Raw genomic sequence first — 18,035 nt, 5'->3', positions numbered from 1 at the left:
AAAAAAATAAGTTTTATAATTCTTAATTTAATTTCAGGAAAAAATTGATAATTTCTTAAAAACATTATAGATATATAAATTCAACATTATTATACATTAAAGTTATAAAAAGTAATAAAAAGTTTTTGAAAATTAAAAAACAACTAAAAGTCTTCACTGAATCGGGTCCTAAATTTCTGCAACAAGGTCTGGGTGAGAACATTGTTTTCCTCCATAGTCATTCGGTTTTGCTGCAGCTCAACCCGGATTTCAGCATTGTCTTGCTTCAGGAACTCAATCTCCGTATCCTTGGTCTTAATCTGCTCCATAAGCTCATCAACGAGTGGATAGTGAGCTGAAGAAGAAGAAGAAGCCCCTCCGGTCGAACGAGCCAATCCAACATAACGGCCCTTTTTCTTTGGAACAGCCTGAATGAGAAATAACAAATACATATCACACACATACGCACGCACACACACATATCACACATACATAGCAAAAAGAAATTAGAATGTACCTCGAGAACAAGGTTGTTGAGTTGCTCTACGGTTAAGGAGTTGGAAGATGCAGAATCGCCTTCTTCACACATAGAAGCTTGAGTCGCGAGGAGATCCACTTTTCGATTTTCCACGACCTGGATTACGCCCTTAATAAGTCCATTCTGAATCTCCCCAGTCTTCTTGTTGGTATAGGCGTTCTTCATCAGGGTAAAATCATCTACGGGAACTCCACCGTTTTCCTTCATCTAAAAACAATATATTTAGTATCACATATTTAAAAATGAATAAGAAAATCAGATTAGAAACTTACTAGCTGAAGTGCTCGGGTCTGTAAACTTGTTGCCCCTAAGTTGTGGACAAACATCCCTTTCCCGCCACGCCCGCTACACCGATTTTGCGAGTTGATTGTCGACAAAGACTTTGTCTCATCTTTCGTCCAATGAGCACACAAATCCCGCCAAACGTCTGGGTTGATGTGCTTTGGGACCTCGCCAACATCGAATTTTTGCTTCCACTCATTGATCCGCTTGGTGTAGTGCGAAGCTGCTTTGCGGCGGAAAACAATTTTCACTTGTTCTGTAATCCCTGATTCCCAAGTGAACTCTTGCTGCAAAATAAATTCAAATTTTTTTTTAGAAAGTTACAACTGTAGAAATTTTTTTTATAATATTAAAAATTGACAACGTATACCGCAAATTGCCGAAACCAAAGTTCTTGATCTTCTTGAGGCATGTCATAGAAAGTTGGATAACCACGCTTTAGCATCGTGTACTCCATCCTAAGAAGGCTGTTGGTGATACCATTGCCAGACAAATCAAACCTACGAAATAAAACCAAACACAATTAAATGTAAAAGATGAATATAAAATGAAAGAACCTTTTAAAACAAATACTTACCAAGTGGTGTTTGGGACAATAAGATAATTTGGATCAAGACGCTGAAGCGATTCTCGGCCAGGTTGCCTAACTAACTCCGCAACAGTCATCGTAGTAGGCAATCCTCCTCCTCTTGAACTTTGAGAAGGGCCGGAAGCTACAGAAGGGGGGGGTGCGGGCTGCTAGAGGGGTGGGGGCTGCTGGAGGAGTGGTAGCTGCAACTGGGCTACTAGCGGGTGACGTACTCTGAGTACTCTGAGTGACTGAAGAAGTACCCCGGCGAGAACGACGTCTAAGTAAAAGAGGAGGTGGTTCATCCCTACAAAAAAAAACATTAGTAAGCTTTTTTATTATTTAGAAACGTTTTATAATTAAAATATTTTTATAATAATTAAAATGTGTTTTATAATTTATTTAACGAATTTTTATAATGAAAAAAATATTTTTTATACCATATGCTGATTTTTTATAAATAAAAACGATTTTTATATAATTAAAAACATTTGATTAAAAAAAAACTTTATAACTTCAAAATCTATAACTTCAATCACACAAATCCTAAATCAAAACTTCAATCCCGGCCCTAAACTAACTTCCAAATCCCTAATCAATCTCAAAATCACATAAACCCTAAAACTAACATTGTAACCTTTAAAATCCCATGAGCAAAGTTAAAGGAATTGAAAATCTTACATGACTGGGTGAAAGAGGAGGTCGAATTTGGGGGATTTAGCCGGAAATCGCGAGGGAGGAGGAGGGAATCGCCGGAAATTATTCTTACAAGTAGAACATGGACATAATAAATACTTACTTGTTCTTGCTTCCGGTTGACTTTGAACCACCCCCATGAATTGTTGAATACCACGTGTGTATTCCTCCGTAAGTAAATTTGTATTTGGATCCATATGAGGTTGATCTAACCAAGAACGGAAATTATAAGGAGTACCCATAATTTATATTGTTTTGTTGTGATTTGAATGAATGAAGGAGAGGTCGTATTTATAATGAATTTGGAAAACTTCCCGACGGCAAATATTCGTCGGTATTCCGTCGGGAATCATAACGGCTAAATTAACGTACAAAACCCGTCGGTGTTCCGTAGGTAATTTAAACGGATACTAACGGCTACATAATTCGTCGGTATTTCGTCGGGAAGTGCAACGGCTGCAAATTCGTCGGTATTCCATCGGGAAGTGAAAGGGTGTTCAATCCGTCGGTATTCCGTCGGAATATACCGACGGAATTCTGACCGAGTTCCAAAATTGTCGGTACTGCGTCGGTATTTCGTCGGTATGTGTCAACTTTTTGCAACGGTCATATTTTTGTCAGTTTTTTGTCGGTTTTCTGTCGGGATCGTATGACCAAATACCGACGAAAGTATTCTGTCAGTATTTTCCGACGCAGTTCCGACGAATTTGCCGAAATAGATTTTCGACAAGTTTTCATCGGAATTCCGTTGGAAAATCCTGACCGATTTTTTTCGGTCGGTTTTTCCGTCGGTATTATCCGTGTTTTCTTGTAGTGTCAGTCTACACGTTAGATGTATTCGAGCCACAACCCACAAGCTGTTTTCATAGCATAATATATATTCCAAGATTTAAATTATTACTTAACTTATCTTACAGCTTTGTATCAATGCGTGTCGTCAAAGGATAACAACTCAATATCAGGTGAATCCATGTGTTTATTCTGTATATGGGGTTTATTTTAATTGAAGTAATTTAAATAACTCAGTTTTGTTTAGGTTAAAGCCATCTCCACTGCTGGTATTTCTTAGAGTATCTGACCATTAACAGAAAAAGAAAGAGAATAAGAACTGATTTTTTTTTTCACATGAGAAATTGTAAAAGAAAAAAAAATCATTAGAAACTCCTAGACTACTTGTACAATTGTGACTGATTCAAGGTTCTGATTTAACTAATATTATAATTATATTAAAGTTAAATAATTAAACTATGTGAATAATATTTCACCATCAAAGTAAAATATATTCATTTTATGTACTTTTATATCAGTCACTAGAGCCATACTTTGTATGAATTATTTATTGAATAATAATATGAAAGATGCATGCATTAGTCCGTCTAGTCTCATCAACTTTTACATTTAGGGTCAAAGTTATGGGCTATTTCTCATTAATTAATGGTTAACTACTTTTATTAGAGAAGTTGTTAATCTCTATTGTCATTTGGTATTGGTTGAAGTATGCAGTTATCGTGTAGTAATGAAAAATCATGGTGAATTTAGGCATGCTAAAATAGCAAGTACAAATCTTAACTATTGACCAGTTCAAGAGCTTTTTAATGAACAAGAGGACTAATGAAAATTAATATATGGATGCATGCATTTCCGATATATTAAATATAGAGTTATACAATAGTCACGAAGTACCTTTTAACATAAACATATCTAATCGCTGGATTAAAACATTTCTATCCTAACTGAAGTTGACAAATACGTGGGTATGCATATTTTGAGTGGATCAGTTTGATCTTACCAACTCTAAAAAAGATGTTAGCATGTAATATTTTATGAGTCAAAAAATATTTAGTCATTATTTTTTATATATTCATGATATTTTATGTTGATTATTTATCAAATGAATTCATAAGTTTTGATATGATTTGAAGAAAATCGAACATAATATAGTACGACTAAATCTTTGAATTTTTTTAGAATGAATAAATTTACTATACGTATAAGTATTTTGGCTTTAACTTTTAAGGTTAACTGATTTACTTTTGTAAAGACACACCGGTTATAATGAAAATCTTACCGAATATGTACGTATTTTTTATTTTTATATTAATGATTTATCATTGTAAGATATACATCGGTTATATGAAAATGAAATTCAATTAAAATATAGAATAAGATAGTGTTATATAAAAGATTTGTTATAGCAAGAAGTCAAGAACCTAATCTAAATACTAATATTTGTTCCAAAATTCCAATAAACCATATCTAATTTCAGTTTCCTATCTCCGAAGATTTTTCTTTAATTCTAAATTGTTCAAGATTTTATTTGCCAACCAATATCTTGCAAGATTTTCCCCCCTAGTTGTTAGATTCTATATACATTGAACGTACATTTTTCTCTTTTAGTTATGAATTCTCCGTATAGAATTTAAAAGTGATAAAGAGCAAAGTTTGCTGATATATTAAACGATTTCTAGGTTTTTTTATCGTCCACAGAATATAGAATAACCTTAAAGTTGTTAGATATTACAATCAAACCATTAACTTGAGTGTACTTACCCCTGTTCTAAAACTCGGCCGCCTAGGCGTTACGCGTCACTTTTCCGCTCCGATTTATGCCAAATCGGTTTAAAAAATCGGATATCCGATTTTTTTCCGCCTAGACCGCCTAAATGACCGCCTAGCCGCCTAAATGACCGCTTAGCCGCCTAGGCGGCCGCCTAATCTATTTTTTATTTATTTTTTATTTTATTTTTTTATTTTTAATAATATTTTTATTTATTTATTTGATCTAAAATTTTATAAATATCATTTATATTCATAATTTTGATGAAAATTACACTATATTAAGTTTATATATTCTATTTGTGTGTTTTATACAATCTTAAACATGAAAATGTATTAATGTTATACACAATTAAAGATTAACATGTTTTATAATATAGTAAGCCATCTAAAAATTCCGCCCCGCATAATTTCCGATTAATCCCCGATTTTCTCTTTAGGCGCTAGGCCCAACCCGACCGCCCGACTAGCGCCTAGCGCGTTCCCGAACAGGGGTACTTACCAGACAATAGTTGACATAAAAAGGTTGAAACCAACAAGAGCTCTTTACAAATATCAAACAACATAGTTTTCAAAACTGAAAATAACACCATTAGTTACTATAATTTGATATTTTAGACCGGTGCAGACTGTGCAAACTGATTACCTACTCATAAACTAAAGTGTAGATAGCTTTTTTAACACAACTCAAGAACTTGGACTGTGGAAGATAGTTTAGCTACAACATGGAAGAGAGTTTAACCAAACTCTACGACAACATACAATAAAGCATAAACTAGATGTACAAAAAACTCTAAGATAAACTGACAACGAATTCAGAGAAAAATTAGAATGCGTCGAAACAAAATTCGTGGCAACACCACAACTTGAGAGATAGTCACTTTAAATTCTAACCTTGATACCCAATTCACATTTCAGAATATCGTTGAAACGTAATTCATTGCATGTTCAAGCCCCGAACGGATAGCAAAACGGTTATAGATATGAACATACATCTTCATCTGACGTTTGGAGGGGAAACACTCCTTACAAAGAGGGGATAAAGAAAATGATGCTAATGTGTAGATACTTGGTTTATGTCTTTCACATCTTAATAATGAGAGCAATTCAAAACGACGGTATAGTTTGAATTGCCAATTAAAAACCTTTATATGCTTTATATGTGTGGACATCTAGGCTCTCCAATTGCAAGTTAAGCTTAACTAGTATATAAATGGACCAAGATTAATCACCAAATTCCATTGGATCTTTGATTTTAATAGAAAGCACTGAAAAAGACAAGTGTACTTGCTGGATCAGATTGATTCAGATCAGCCATTAGAGACGATACAATGCACAAATCTGCTCAATGCAACCGTTGCTTCACTCTTGTTCCATTGACATCACAACCATCAGCAACTACCTCTTTTCGATGCCCCGATGCAATAACAGAGTGTTCACTAAGCCTCGCCACATACTCCAATAGCTCAGTTAGTAGAGATGGACAACTTCTTTTCAGATAATCAAACCCATCTGTTTGCATCACAGCTGATAAAAACAAGAGGAAACAAAAAAACATAAACCTCATTAGATGAAACAGAGAGTTGACCCCGAACTGCAAAAAAAGAGTGATCCTTCTTTTTTTACCTTTCAGGTTCTCTGGCAAGGCAACGAATTTGAGACAGACTGCTTTTAACTGGAAACAGTGATGCTGCTCCGCTAGGGCCAAGGTCGTTGCAACCGTGTTTATGGTGATTCCTTCGCAAAGTTTTGACTCGCAGATCGCTTTAAGCCGCTCAAGAGCATACCGGTCTGCCGCTGCAAGCAGATGCTGAGCGCCTGAGCCACAAGAGTAGAAGCTGATTTAGAGTCGGTGCCTATTAACTCTTGCATATCAGGCAATTCGTCCCAGTAGATAAAATGGAGCAAAACCTGCACACGGGCAATAAAAAAAAGGGGAAAAAAGAATTTGTATCAGGGTAACACATCGCCCAACAAAACTACCAGGAGTTAGGATCTAAGAGCATCTTTATCCATAGAAACCATTAGTGTTTCTTGATGATTATTTAAGTATACAAAGTGTACTTAGTAGACTTAAGAACTCTAGTTAAGAAATTGTTCAATTTTGTGCCTCCAATGCTAGATTTTTAATTAAGGGTTCTTAAAAAAAAAAATTCTATAAACTTTTTTTTTAAGAAGGATCGCTCGGAGAAGATGAGAAAGAGAAATAACGAAGAAACATGAGAATCGAAGCTATAGAAGATCATATCATTCAGTTCCACCTAGTAAACCAAAGCAATTGTTCAAACGCTTTTACCTCCATGGATAAGCTTCGTTGAACGCGAAGACGTCCTCGACGAGAAATCTTCCCGCTCCACCAGACCACACGGAGGCCACGCGTCACAGCGTCGAGAGCCACTCCAGAACCAGTGGCTCCACCGCCAATGACGAGTACATCGAGAGGATTAGAGGCGCTGGCTCCGATCAGAACAGACTCTTGATTAGAGGAGTGGAGAAGACGAAGAAAGAAAGAAAGAATTAATGAGATGAAGAAAAATAAAAAACATAAAAATTCCAACTTTTACTCCTACGCTGACACGTATCTTTGGAAACCTCTTTCAAAACGGTTCCGAAAATCTCCAATTAAGGATCGGTTACAGTCTATTTATTTCTTTTTCATTTAATTAAATGGTCTATTATACTAAAAACCCATAAAGAGAAACTGAGATAAAAATGCTCTAAACCTAAAATAATGACTAATATACTTAGAAGCAACTTATAGGACATACAGATATAGATTCATTACATCACAAAACCTATTATGGCACTCAAGTATCCAGCCAACGTCACTAATATGCTAACAGACATTCATGTAACCAACTAGGAAGATAAGCAGACAGAAAGAACCTTATCCCGGGTGAGTAAACTCAGACAACAGGAGTAGCGCCTCAAGAGAAGATCCCGGATGGTACATTCGTCAACACAAAATCCTGTATGACACCACAATCACTCACCCGGAATAAAAAAGACAATGAACCAAGAAATCTATCTATCTCTTCCTATAAGACCCATGGACTGTAGATATCTACTTACACATTCCAAGACCAAACAGATGTAATCACAGGAAGAGAGTTACAAGAGAGGACCTTAAAAATGGGGGACTCCATGTCATCTATCTTTATACGATCGGTATTCCTGTCTCTTAACGGGCCAAAAAGCTGCGCCTTGAAAACTGGAGAACGCGTTGCAAGAACCAGTTTGTGCGCATAGAATGTTTCTCCATCGACTACAAAAGTAACATCACAACATTTTTTCCACTTTCCAAAAGCTTCCCCAACTGTTGGCGCAAGTTGGAAACTGGTACAGAGATATTGTAATCCCTCGGTCCCTCCGTGCACGACTTCACCACACCCACACGGCAACGAACCAAGCGACTATTGTCCTTGAGATAGTCTGATGACTCTAAACCAGACCTCCTGAAAAACCGCTTGTATCCCCTGAAACAAACAACCATCAGATACATTATCAACACTGAAACCACTCAAAAATGTGTTGTTTTATTGCAAGTTTGAACCTTTCCAGGAACAGAGAGAAGAGAAGTACTCACCACACACTTCCACGATACTTGAGAGTATAAGGTCCTTTCTCGAGTGCTCTTTCGAAATGGCTATGAACCTTGTGCTTCCCATTACCACTCTGATCCACAAGCGTGAGCTCGAACAAAGCCCTCACATCGGTTCCCTCGCTCGCGAGGGCAATGAACAGAGAGACGTAAGACGTATTATCCTCCGGCTCCGGACTCTTGCCGTCTGGGTAGAAGTAGATAGCCCAAGAGTAGTAACCTCCGACGTGTATAATTTAAATAGCATCCGTCAATGTATAATTCAAAAATCATTGTGATGTGCACGAAAAAATAGAAGGAAAATTTCACATCTCTCCCACCTTGGGCCGTTAATTATTTGTTGTTTATTGGGCCGTATATGATTTATTATAATCAAACATATGTTTCATTCTATAGGAGTCGATAATTGATACCCGCATGACATTGTGATTGACAGTACTGTAGGGGCTTATTAGTAGGATAATCATCAACCCATATATCCATCTATATATATGAATTATTAGTTAGAATATACCTATATGTATATACCACAAGCCAAAGCTAACATGCATATTCCACATATAACATCGCATGAAATAATGTATGAGGGAACACGCATAGGACTTATTATCGGAGATCCGGATTCGATCCGAGATCCGCTTCGGATCCGTTCCGAAAATAGGATATTCGGGATGCTCGGATCCAAATCCGGATAGTAAAATCTTGGATCCGTCCAAACCGATCCAGATCCGGATATCTGGATTTGTATCCTTATTTCTAAAACACATTAAATTTTTAAATTTCATTAATATTTATATTTGATGTATTAATTTATACATAAATTAATTTTATAATATTATACTTTAGTTTTTACAATATTATATATATATATATATATTTATAAATCTTGTATAAATATTTAATTTATGTATTATATTAAAAAATTAGTATTTAAAAAAAAATTATTTTTACGGATCCGAATCCGGATCCGGATATCTGCGGGTAATAGAATATCGAAACGGATATCCGAAATTCGGATATCTGGAAATCACGAATCCGGATCTAGATATTAAATCCACGGATCCGACGGATCCGGAATTGCGTACCATAAATTTCCTGGATATACGGATCCGTCGAATCAAGATTCTTAATATACTAAATTGACTGACTATTAGTCAATGCATCATATATAGTTTACGAGTTCCAAGTTATTGATAATCCTTCCCGTTCAGCAGTACGCATTGCGAAATCCAAAGTGGATTTCTTTACCTTCTTTTTACATGAAAACCCAAGATTAAATACAACGATTTCAACAGCAGCTATGGAAAGCAGTAGCGTAGATGAGATTAAATGTATCTATAATGTACTAAACGATACGTGAAATCTATAATGTACTAAACAGACGCCAAAAAAATATCTAGAATGTAAACTATATATACATGAAGTAACTTCAAAAGAGAGAATCAGACACCTTTTGAAGTGGACTGAGGGCTCGGGGAAGAGGGAACATGATGGCCTCCATGCTTCACCCTTCTCTCATCATCAGCTATCGTATTAAAAAAAAAAAAAGACTGAACCAAATCTCTTGAAAGTCTCTCCATTACAAAAGTGTCACATATAATAATATGTCTTGTTGGATTTGCACAATATGCCAAAGAGATGACGCATACTTACGCAAGCACGTCTCATTATTGTGGCAACTTTATAAAATCAAATTATGTACCAGGATAAGGATGTACTTGATGTTCGTAGAGTCTACGACCTTGGATGATATATAGCGAGCGTTCGCTGCGGTTGAAGCATGTTAATTATCGACATATATGCATGCGTTTAATATATATATATATATATATATATATATATATTACTTGGTTAATTGTTTCACCACTTAAATCAAATCAATTTTACACGTAGATGTACGCATTCAATCACTACAAGTCAACAAAAGAAATATAGTTGTGGATATAGACTTTTGGTCCTATAAACTTCATTACCAGAAAGAAAAAAAAGAGTACAAACCATTTTTTTTGTTCAGATAGTATTAAACCATTTAAACGTATTAAATAATGAAGAAAGTAGAGTGTATAATGCATGTATTAGCCCTTTCAGTGGAATGATTAATCTTGGTGAAACCATAAGGGTTCATCAGATTCTTTCCTGTCCTTAATTCTTAATTTTTTTAATTATTTTAATTCTCAAAAGATAATCAAATTTGAAAATACGGATTCTGATGTTTATAATAAAGAAAGGAAAACATAGCATAAGAGGCACGAGGAATGATTTGCATCGAATAATAAATTGCCTTATATGTACCCAACAACCTCATAAGAAAACTATACAAGTACTTATTTCTTTGCTAAGATGCCTAAGACACAAGTACGTACTCTGACTATTATATAGATTTCAAAACCAAATAGTAACACAATCGGATATCGAGATTGATCGTGGATTTGGTTTTTGGACTCGAGACACATCTTAAACTCTTGATCTTATTACGCATGCACTGTCTCCGTTCTCCAGATGCGCTTCTTTTTTTTTCATCTTTCCTTGGAGATGAATATTGACGAGCAAAAAAACTTATTTATAAAGATAATGAGAAAGATTGTTGGGAGCACAACATGAGATAGTGATGAATTAAGGTGTCTAAAAGAGAGTGGGGCTCTTTGCTTAATTATTATTGAATATAAACTTGTATGCGCATGATACAGTGGCACTCAATTTATCCTCATTAGAACCAGCTTCATCTACTCTCATTTTTATTTTACGCTCCATTTACTAATAAGTAACAATATTAACTTACACTACTTCTATAGCAAATACTGTGTTATATTTTTCATTAAAAAATTTCAATTGAAAAATATGTCCAGTTTTGTTTTTTATTAATTTTCTTTTGATATATATCATATATGACGGTTGAATCATGGTCATTTGGATGTCTTGGTAATGTTTTATAATTCTTATCTTTGTAAGCGAATTTGCTTTTTTTTTTTTTTTTTGTTATATATGCACTCTCACACACATGTAGATGGCTAAAGAGAACGTAATTACTATACTATTTTTAATCTACTAACAATCATGCTTAAACCATCGAAAGTTACTTAGAGTGTCATTTTATAAAATTCTTTGAGTTGGATTGAAGTCCCATTAACATATGTTCAATCTATTTCTGTTGTTTCTTTTTCGGTTTGGCCGTAAAGCATACAGCAAAGAAAACATAGAGAAAAAAAAAAGAGATGAAAAATGTTTTTACCTGATGATTTGATGTGTCTTAAAGTCACCTTGGTCGCAACCTTCAGACTACAAAATTTGGTTTGGGGTTTTTTTTGGGGTAATATCAACCAATATGTTAAATAATTTGAATACCTTTTTTTTTCGGGGTTCCAAAGTTAAAAAGAAAATCTGACCACGAACATAGTTTATCATCTAGAACTAATCACATTAACAAAAAAATAATTAACTTTTCAGAGCGATATTTTCTTTTAACTATGTGCGGTTAGAATGTGACGGCGGAGCCAATGTGATATCAGAGGGTCAAATGACCCGTGTGATTTTGTGCAAAAAAAGTTTTTTTTTTTACTTCTGTTTCCAAAAGAAATATGATGAATTTGGCTTATTGACCCATACAAAATACATTTGTTATCAATTTGACCCTTCTAAAAAATTTTGTTGCCTCCGCCTATAGCATTTTCATCAAATGTGTGCAATAAATCGTGAGTGATGGCTAAGGCCAATTTTTAAAAATATAAATTGCAGTTATATATAAGGACCCGTTATATATATAATATGTGTGTTTAGTTAGAACTGTATATATATGCTTTATATTTTTAGGCTAAACATCCAATATATATATAAATCGTAATATAAAATTACCACATATAACAAATTCCTAATACACGTAATTTTGGTTTTCCGTCAATTACTTAGATCAATTTCGATAAAAATAATATTGATTTTATAAAAAGAAAATATATTGTCAAAGAAACAACAAACTTACCAAACATAAGCGTAGTTGTCGCCAACAAGAGTGACTTGAAACCAAGAGTTCGTAGCTTGGTGGTAAAAGAGGTAAAGCTGTACTGCCCGTCATCCGGGTTTGAGCCTTAGCCACAACGGATTTAACATCCCTTCTATTGGGGCGCTGGACTCTTTTCGGGAGATAGTTGGGAACGCTGCCCAGATAACAGAGTTATAAAAAAAAAAAAAAAAAACAAGACTGACTTGAGTAGGGCCACTATGGTTCACATGTCAATGTCTTAAGAATTGAATTCATAAGTCATGGGCCTACTTTCCTCTTTTGTCGTCTGCTTAGGGCGCATTTCCAATGATGCTGTAAGAATCTCAACTCTTATGTGGGTCCTTTTCCACGTCGACGGTTCCCACCAAATTGCTGGCCCCACAATATATATTGAGACGAAGAAGAAGACTCGTACCTAAATATATCATGCTTCAACTTTTTGGCAGTAATTTTTTTAGGGGTCAAAGCGATAGTTTTTTTTCCGGGAATGTTCAATTTATTGCGCAAGAAAATATTGTTTACAAAGAAAAAAATACAACTCCTGGAAAGGTTATATAAACGCTCGCAAAAAGAGGATAATAAGATTAATTTGACTATCTTCAACTTCCAAACATCTTCGAGATCTTCTAAATTAGAACATACTTTCGATTAATTTTCTATGAATTATTGTGTTGCCTAATCGAGCTAGGTAGCCATAATATTTTAGGGTTAGATACAAACACCAATGCCCATATTTATTTTTTGGTTGGTTTGAACTTTTAATTTTCAAAACTTATATTGTCAAATTTTGTTATGCTTTTTATATGTGAGAACTACAAAACGTATATTTTTTGAAGTGGAGCCTTGGAGGAAGTATAACTTAGGCGTTTTGGTGATTTATAGTATACTTCTAAATAACCCTTTTTCTTAAAAAAAGAAGAAGAAGAAGAAGTATACTTCGAAACTTGAAAAAGAAATTGTTAACCCAAACCTGAATAGATTAGCTTTTAAGGGAATAAAAAAAATACAGCACGCGGCTTTAAAAAGAGAGGATAGATTTTGTGGAGAATGTTTTTTTAACAGAAAATCTTAGACATCTCCTTTGTATTATTACTAGATTCTGACCCGTCCTTAAAAAGGGCGGATATATATATTTTTTTACATCTTTTTAAGTCTTTTCAATTGGTAATTTAAATATACGTCTAATGGCATAAATCATAATAAATAATATTCTAAATAATGATAAAGATAAAAAAAATAATAGTTGGACCATATTTTTATCAATAAGTCACACTGCTATTTTAATAGAATAGATTATATGTGTAAGATGAATTAAGTCACGTGGTACAGTTATATAATGGATATCCGTGATTGACCTTTTTATGATACAATGTCTTCGAAGTTTAGATCCATTGCTCCAAGGACTTTCACTACCTCAATTTCAAAAGCTAACAAACATGATGTGTTAACCCAAAACCACTAAATATCGTGAATGCTAAAACAAAAAGAATTGATTACAAAAACAGTTTGCCCACAAAAACGAATTAATACATGCATTATTAAACAATAATGCTAAAAAAAAGAAATGTAGGTTTGTAAACGTAAATGCATTCAGAACCTTACATAAACTGCTGACAAAAAAACTTTACATAAACACTCGTTAATGGAGAAATAATTAAAAAAAATCCAGTCCCATGTTTAAAACCGGAGAATTGTTGCATGATGTACAAACTAAATTGATTAGATGATTTGAACCATGTCAAATAAACGGTTAATAAATATCCCACGGAAAACTATGGAACTAAGAACAAATATTGTATGAAAATAAATTTGATTATTAGTTAATTTTATTTCAGAGTTAATCAAAACTCTACAAAATGTAGAACGAGTCTTGAAATAAATACATTTGGTTAGAGAAACTCTACAAAAATAGTCTTGAAGTAGATACATTTTTGTTAGAGAAAACTTTCTATAACAATGGATTAATACATTTTGTTAGAAAGAATTCAAGAGTTAAGCGCGTTTGAATTTAAGTAGTGGAAAGATAATTGACCTATCGAAAAATGATTTACCATATCGTGTGAGAGAGATCAAAGCACAGAAAAATGTTACGTGGTTGATTAAGAGTTAATAGACAAGTCCTAGGAGCCTCCAAAAAATTAATATACCGCCATGCGCACATATGAAGCACACCAACCGAGTGAGTGAGCGTGGAAACCCATTAACTGTAGCCGGTCATGCGTTACAATATAACTTAGTTTAGTTTCAAAAAGTAATACTGTATAGCTAATCTTGTGGAATTCAAATTTTGTTTATTGTGTAACTAAAGTATGGGTGGAATATTCTCGTTTGATTTTTTTAATTAATTGGTTGGTTAATAGTAAATAAGTATGTGTGGGTGTGGGAGTGGGAGTGATGGAAGAAACTAGTGAGAGAGAAGATTGGTGGGTGCGCTTGCAGCTCTCTATACGTGGGATTGTGGTCATAATTCTTACTGCGCTGCTACCCTAAAACATTTCCTCCCTGTTTTGTCTTTCTATATTCTTATATAGTATTTTCTGTTCATTCTTTCTCCAAAGTTAAAGTAATTAACGTATATTTAGGTGTCAGCAGTTCGGCTGGTTTTGGTTACTATGGTATTTTAGTTTAGTCCAAACCTTTATTTGTTGATTAAAAGTTTAGTCCAAACTATGCGGGTTTCTTTACAAATCTGATGTCCTTAATCATGCTTGACACATGAGATATTGAGAGCTTTTTTGTTTTTCAACATAAATATATCTAAGAAAATTAACCGATGATTGGTTTATATAAGATACAGTCATATCAGCACTACTCCACGTCGACTACCATAATTGTATAACTTTTATATTCTAATTATCACAACCCAATCAATCGTTTATTTGTTTATATTAGACTACGGTTCAGTTTAAAAGTTTATAACTGTGGTAATTTTTGGAAAAAAACTAACTTAAATTAAAAGCTAAGAATACCATCTATAGTAACGAGGAAGAAATTTTAAGCATTAAGACCAATCGATTACTTTTCTTTTTTAGAATATAAAGCTATAGACAAACTATCTGGTCCCAAATCCTTTTTACCTATGAACTCGTATATTGGTGACTATGTAATAACCATCATAATTTAGTCTACCAAATTAAGTAGAATTAGCATTTATCAAAAGGTCATCGTCTGCTCAAGTCAATGAATTCATGCCTTGCTTAGTTTTTGCTCTTTTATGGGATAACTGTTTTTGTAATACTGTTTTAAAATGGCATAACTAGATGGAAAGATATTAGATATTTAATTAGGATGATTTATTAATGTGCATGAAATGAGGTCTATGTATATCAGGTACATGATTGAATAGTTAGGTGAGACTCAAATAGTTCATCTATTTAAAACTTTTGTCTGTGGTATAAAGAATAAGCAGTATGAACATTAGATAAAATGCTTAATAACTGAATTAGGTGTTGATCTCGGGGATCCTAGATCGCTTTGAATATACATTTTCTTTTTTGACATCAGATCGCTTTGGATATATTTTTGTAATTAATTAGGAAAGTTAGCATCTATTTCACAGGTAAATTTTATATTATCAAATATGTAAATAATTCTATTGACTAATGAATAAACTAAAAGAAACTATTATACTCCCTCCGTTCCTAAAAGATCTATATTCTAAAGAAAACTTTTGTTTCAAAAAGATACATATTTTGTATTTCCAATGCAATTTTTGTCAACTAATAATGAGAAATTGTGAAGTTCAAGAACATTAATTGCATTTTTTAAAATCTTATTGGTTTAAAAATATAGGAAATATAAAATTACAAAATATTATGCACTTATAGTTAAATTTTAATATGTTTTATTAAAAAGTGTGAAAATTGTAAAACATAGATCTTTTAGGAACGGAAGAAGTACTATTTATGTTTCCTCCAAAAAAACTATTTATGTTTCCTCCAAATTTATTACTAGGTTCAGGTTCAAATTCAAGTAATTCAGATAATATGATTAAATTTATAATTTATCAGTTAACCTTTGAGTTTTTGACCTGATATATATTAGTATATATCAATGGAGTCAATCAAGAGTAAACTACTGGAATTAGAGGTGATTCTCACAAGTCACAAGTACATGCATTTCTAATGATAATTTTGGCAGATTATATATAATTCATGCAAAAATAATGGATAATGATAATGCCGGAATTCAGAGTTAGACATCAAACTGCATGGAGAATAGAAATGATGTTGAAAGGGCACTTTTGGTATCACGTAATGAAGCATTCATTTCATTCCTTCCTAATAAAATTGAAAAGGGAAAATATATAATTAGCAAGTTGCCACGCCTGAGCATTTTTTATTTGGTAGTAACTTGTTTTTCCGTTAATTCGATAAGTTCCCGCCCGACAAATTTCTGAACCAACGATCTAACAAACATATACTCCATTTGTTCCTGAATATATGAATTTTTGGAGTTTTTACGTAGATTAAGAAAAAATTAATGCACTTTTTGTCTAATTTTTGTTTTTAATGTATAGATATTTTTACTATGAAATCTGTTGTAGTTTAATCAATTTACGCACACCTTCTCACCTCTTCATATTCTTGAACATTAAATGTAAGTTAGTAAGAAATCATTTCAATTTTGGTTAAAAACTTCAAACATGAAGCCAAACTATTCGTACAATTAAAGTCAAAATTTTAGAATGAAGCCAACTATCCTTTGTAAAATTTAGAAAGGAGCCAAAAGTAGAATTTTAGAATGGAGCCAAATTATCATCTTTCTTCCATGTTACATAGTCTTTCTTATAGCGTCATGAAAACAAACAACATCAAAGGTCTTAGAGACTTAAATCAAAACAAGAAAAATTATTTAGTTATAGAGAGAAAGAAAGCAAACTTAAAAGAAAATCAGGAAAACAAAATGTTAAAAATACTTAGGCAAGTAAATTTTAAGCAGATCCATCACATTAGGTTCCTTCTTCTTTTTGGGATGAAGCTCCTCTTCATCATAGTACGCCTTGTTCAAATCCAGTTCTTGGGCGGTGTATGATTTGATCCTGTAGACATCTCTTGATTCACCTTTGAAGATTCTTGCTTCTGGTTTCATTTTTGTTTTCACGTTTTCCTCTTTTTTTGTTTCATTATTTTTGGTATTTTCTTAATTTTTTTTCTTTGAACTTCAGAAAGAAAGGAAACTATAAAGAATAAAATGAAGTTGGTAAGAAACTTAACGTTACCCAAAAAAATTGTCTTTTACCCATAAAACATTTAAGAAGTTCTCATGTATAAGCATTGACTGAGTTAATTTTAAATGAAAAACATTAATATTATTACACAAAATCTTACTTTGTGGAACAAAGAAAAACCCAAAAATAATCATAATTTCAGAAACAGAGGGAGTAAGACATTTGTAATTGAAGTAAAACCTGATAAACTAAAAAACCGGGTAATAATAATAACCATCCGATTCAGATGCTTTTACCGGTAAATTATTATTAATAAAATGCCTATAGTTGCAATGATATATTTGTGAATCTAGCTCCATAGGTTTACTGGATGAATAAGTTGACTTTAAGCATAATCTTACTTGATCCTGATTTCTTAACAATACTGTATATTGGACGACAAGCATACAATTTACTATGAATAATTAAATGGCGGCTGGATAATGTGTAAGTCTGCAGTGATCAGGGTTGTCATTGGTACATACTACATAATGGACAATTATAAGAGTGTTTAATGTCCATAAACCTTTCATTTGAACCTAAATCAAGTATATAATGAAACCATATACTAGCAAAAAAAAGAATCAGAAACCATACCACATTTTAACATAA

At 33.3% G+C, this 18,035-nt stretch overlaps 1 protein-coding gene and 1 non-coding gene across 2 annotated transcripts; both read right to left on the bottom strand.

Annotated features, from left to right (window-relative positions):
• Window positions 1-143: 143 nt before the first annotated feature.
• LOC125581767 lies at window positions 144-629 on the bottom strand. The gene is made up of 2 exons (XM_048747745.1): window positions 497-629; window positions 144-407 (listed from the first exon to the last, which is right to left on the bottom strand). Exons 1-2 carry the CDS (start codon window positions 566-568, stop codon window positions 144-146), a joined length of 336 nt encoding a protein of 111 aa, XP_048603702.1. The 5' UTR covers window positions 569-629.
• A 5,120-nt stretch (window positions 630-5,749) lies between these two features.
• On the bottom strand, window positions 5,750-8,456 carry LOC106383894 (the record flags this gene model as incomplete). Its single annotated transcript, XR_007318969.1, has 4 exons — window positions 5,750-6,146; window positions 6,246-6,530; window positions 7,745-8,095; window positions 8,206-8,456. It is a non-coding gene; the product is annotated as a BTB/POZ and MATH domain-containing protein 1 (transcript).
• Window positions 8,457-18,035: the final 9,579 nt, after the last annotated feature.

Source organism: Brassica napus, chromosome C2, assembly GCF_020379485.1.
Source record: "Brassica napus cultivar Da-Ae chromosome C2, Da-Ae, whole genome shotgun sequence".
NCBI classification, from domain to species: domain Eukaryota; kingdom Viridiplantae; phylum Streptophyta; class Magnoliopsida; order Brassicales; family Brassicaceae; genus Brassica; species Brassica napus.
Note: the sequence above shows the minus strand (reverse complement) of the source record. Positions and strands in the feature narration are given on the sequence as shown.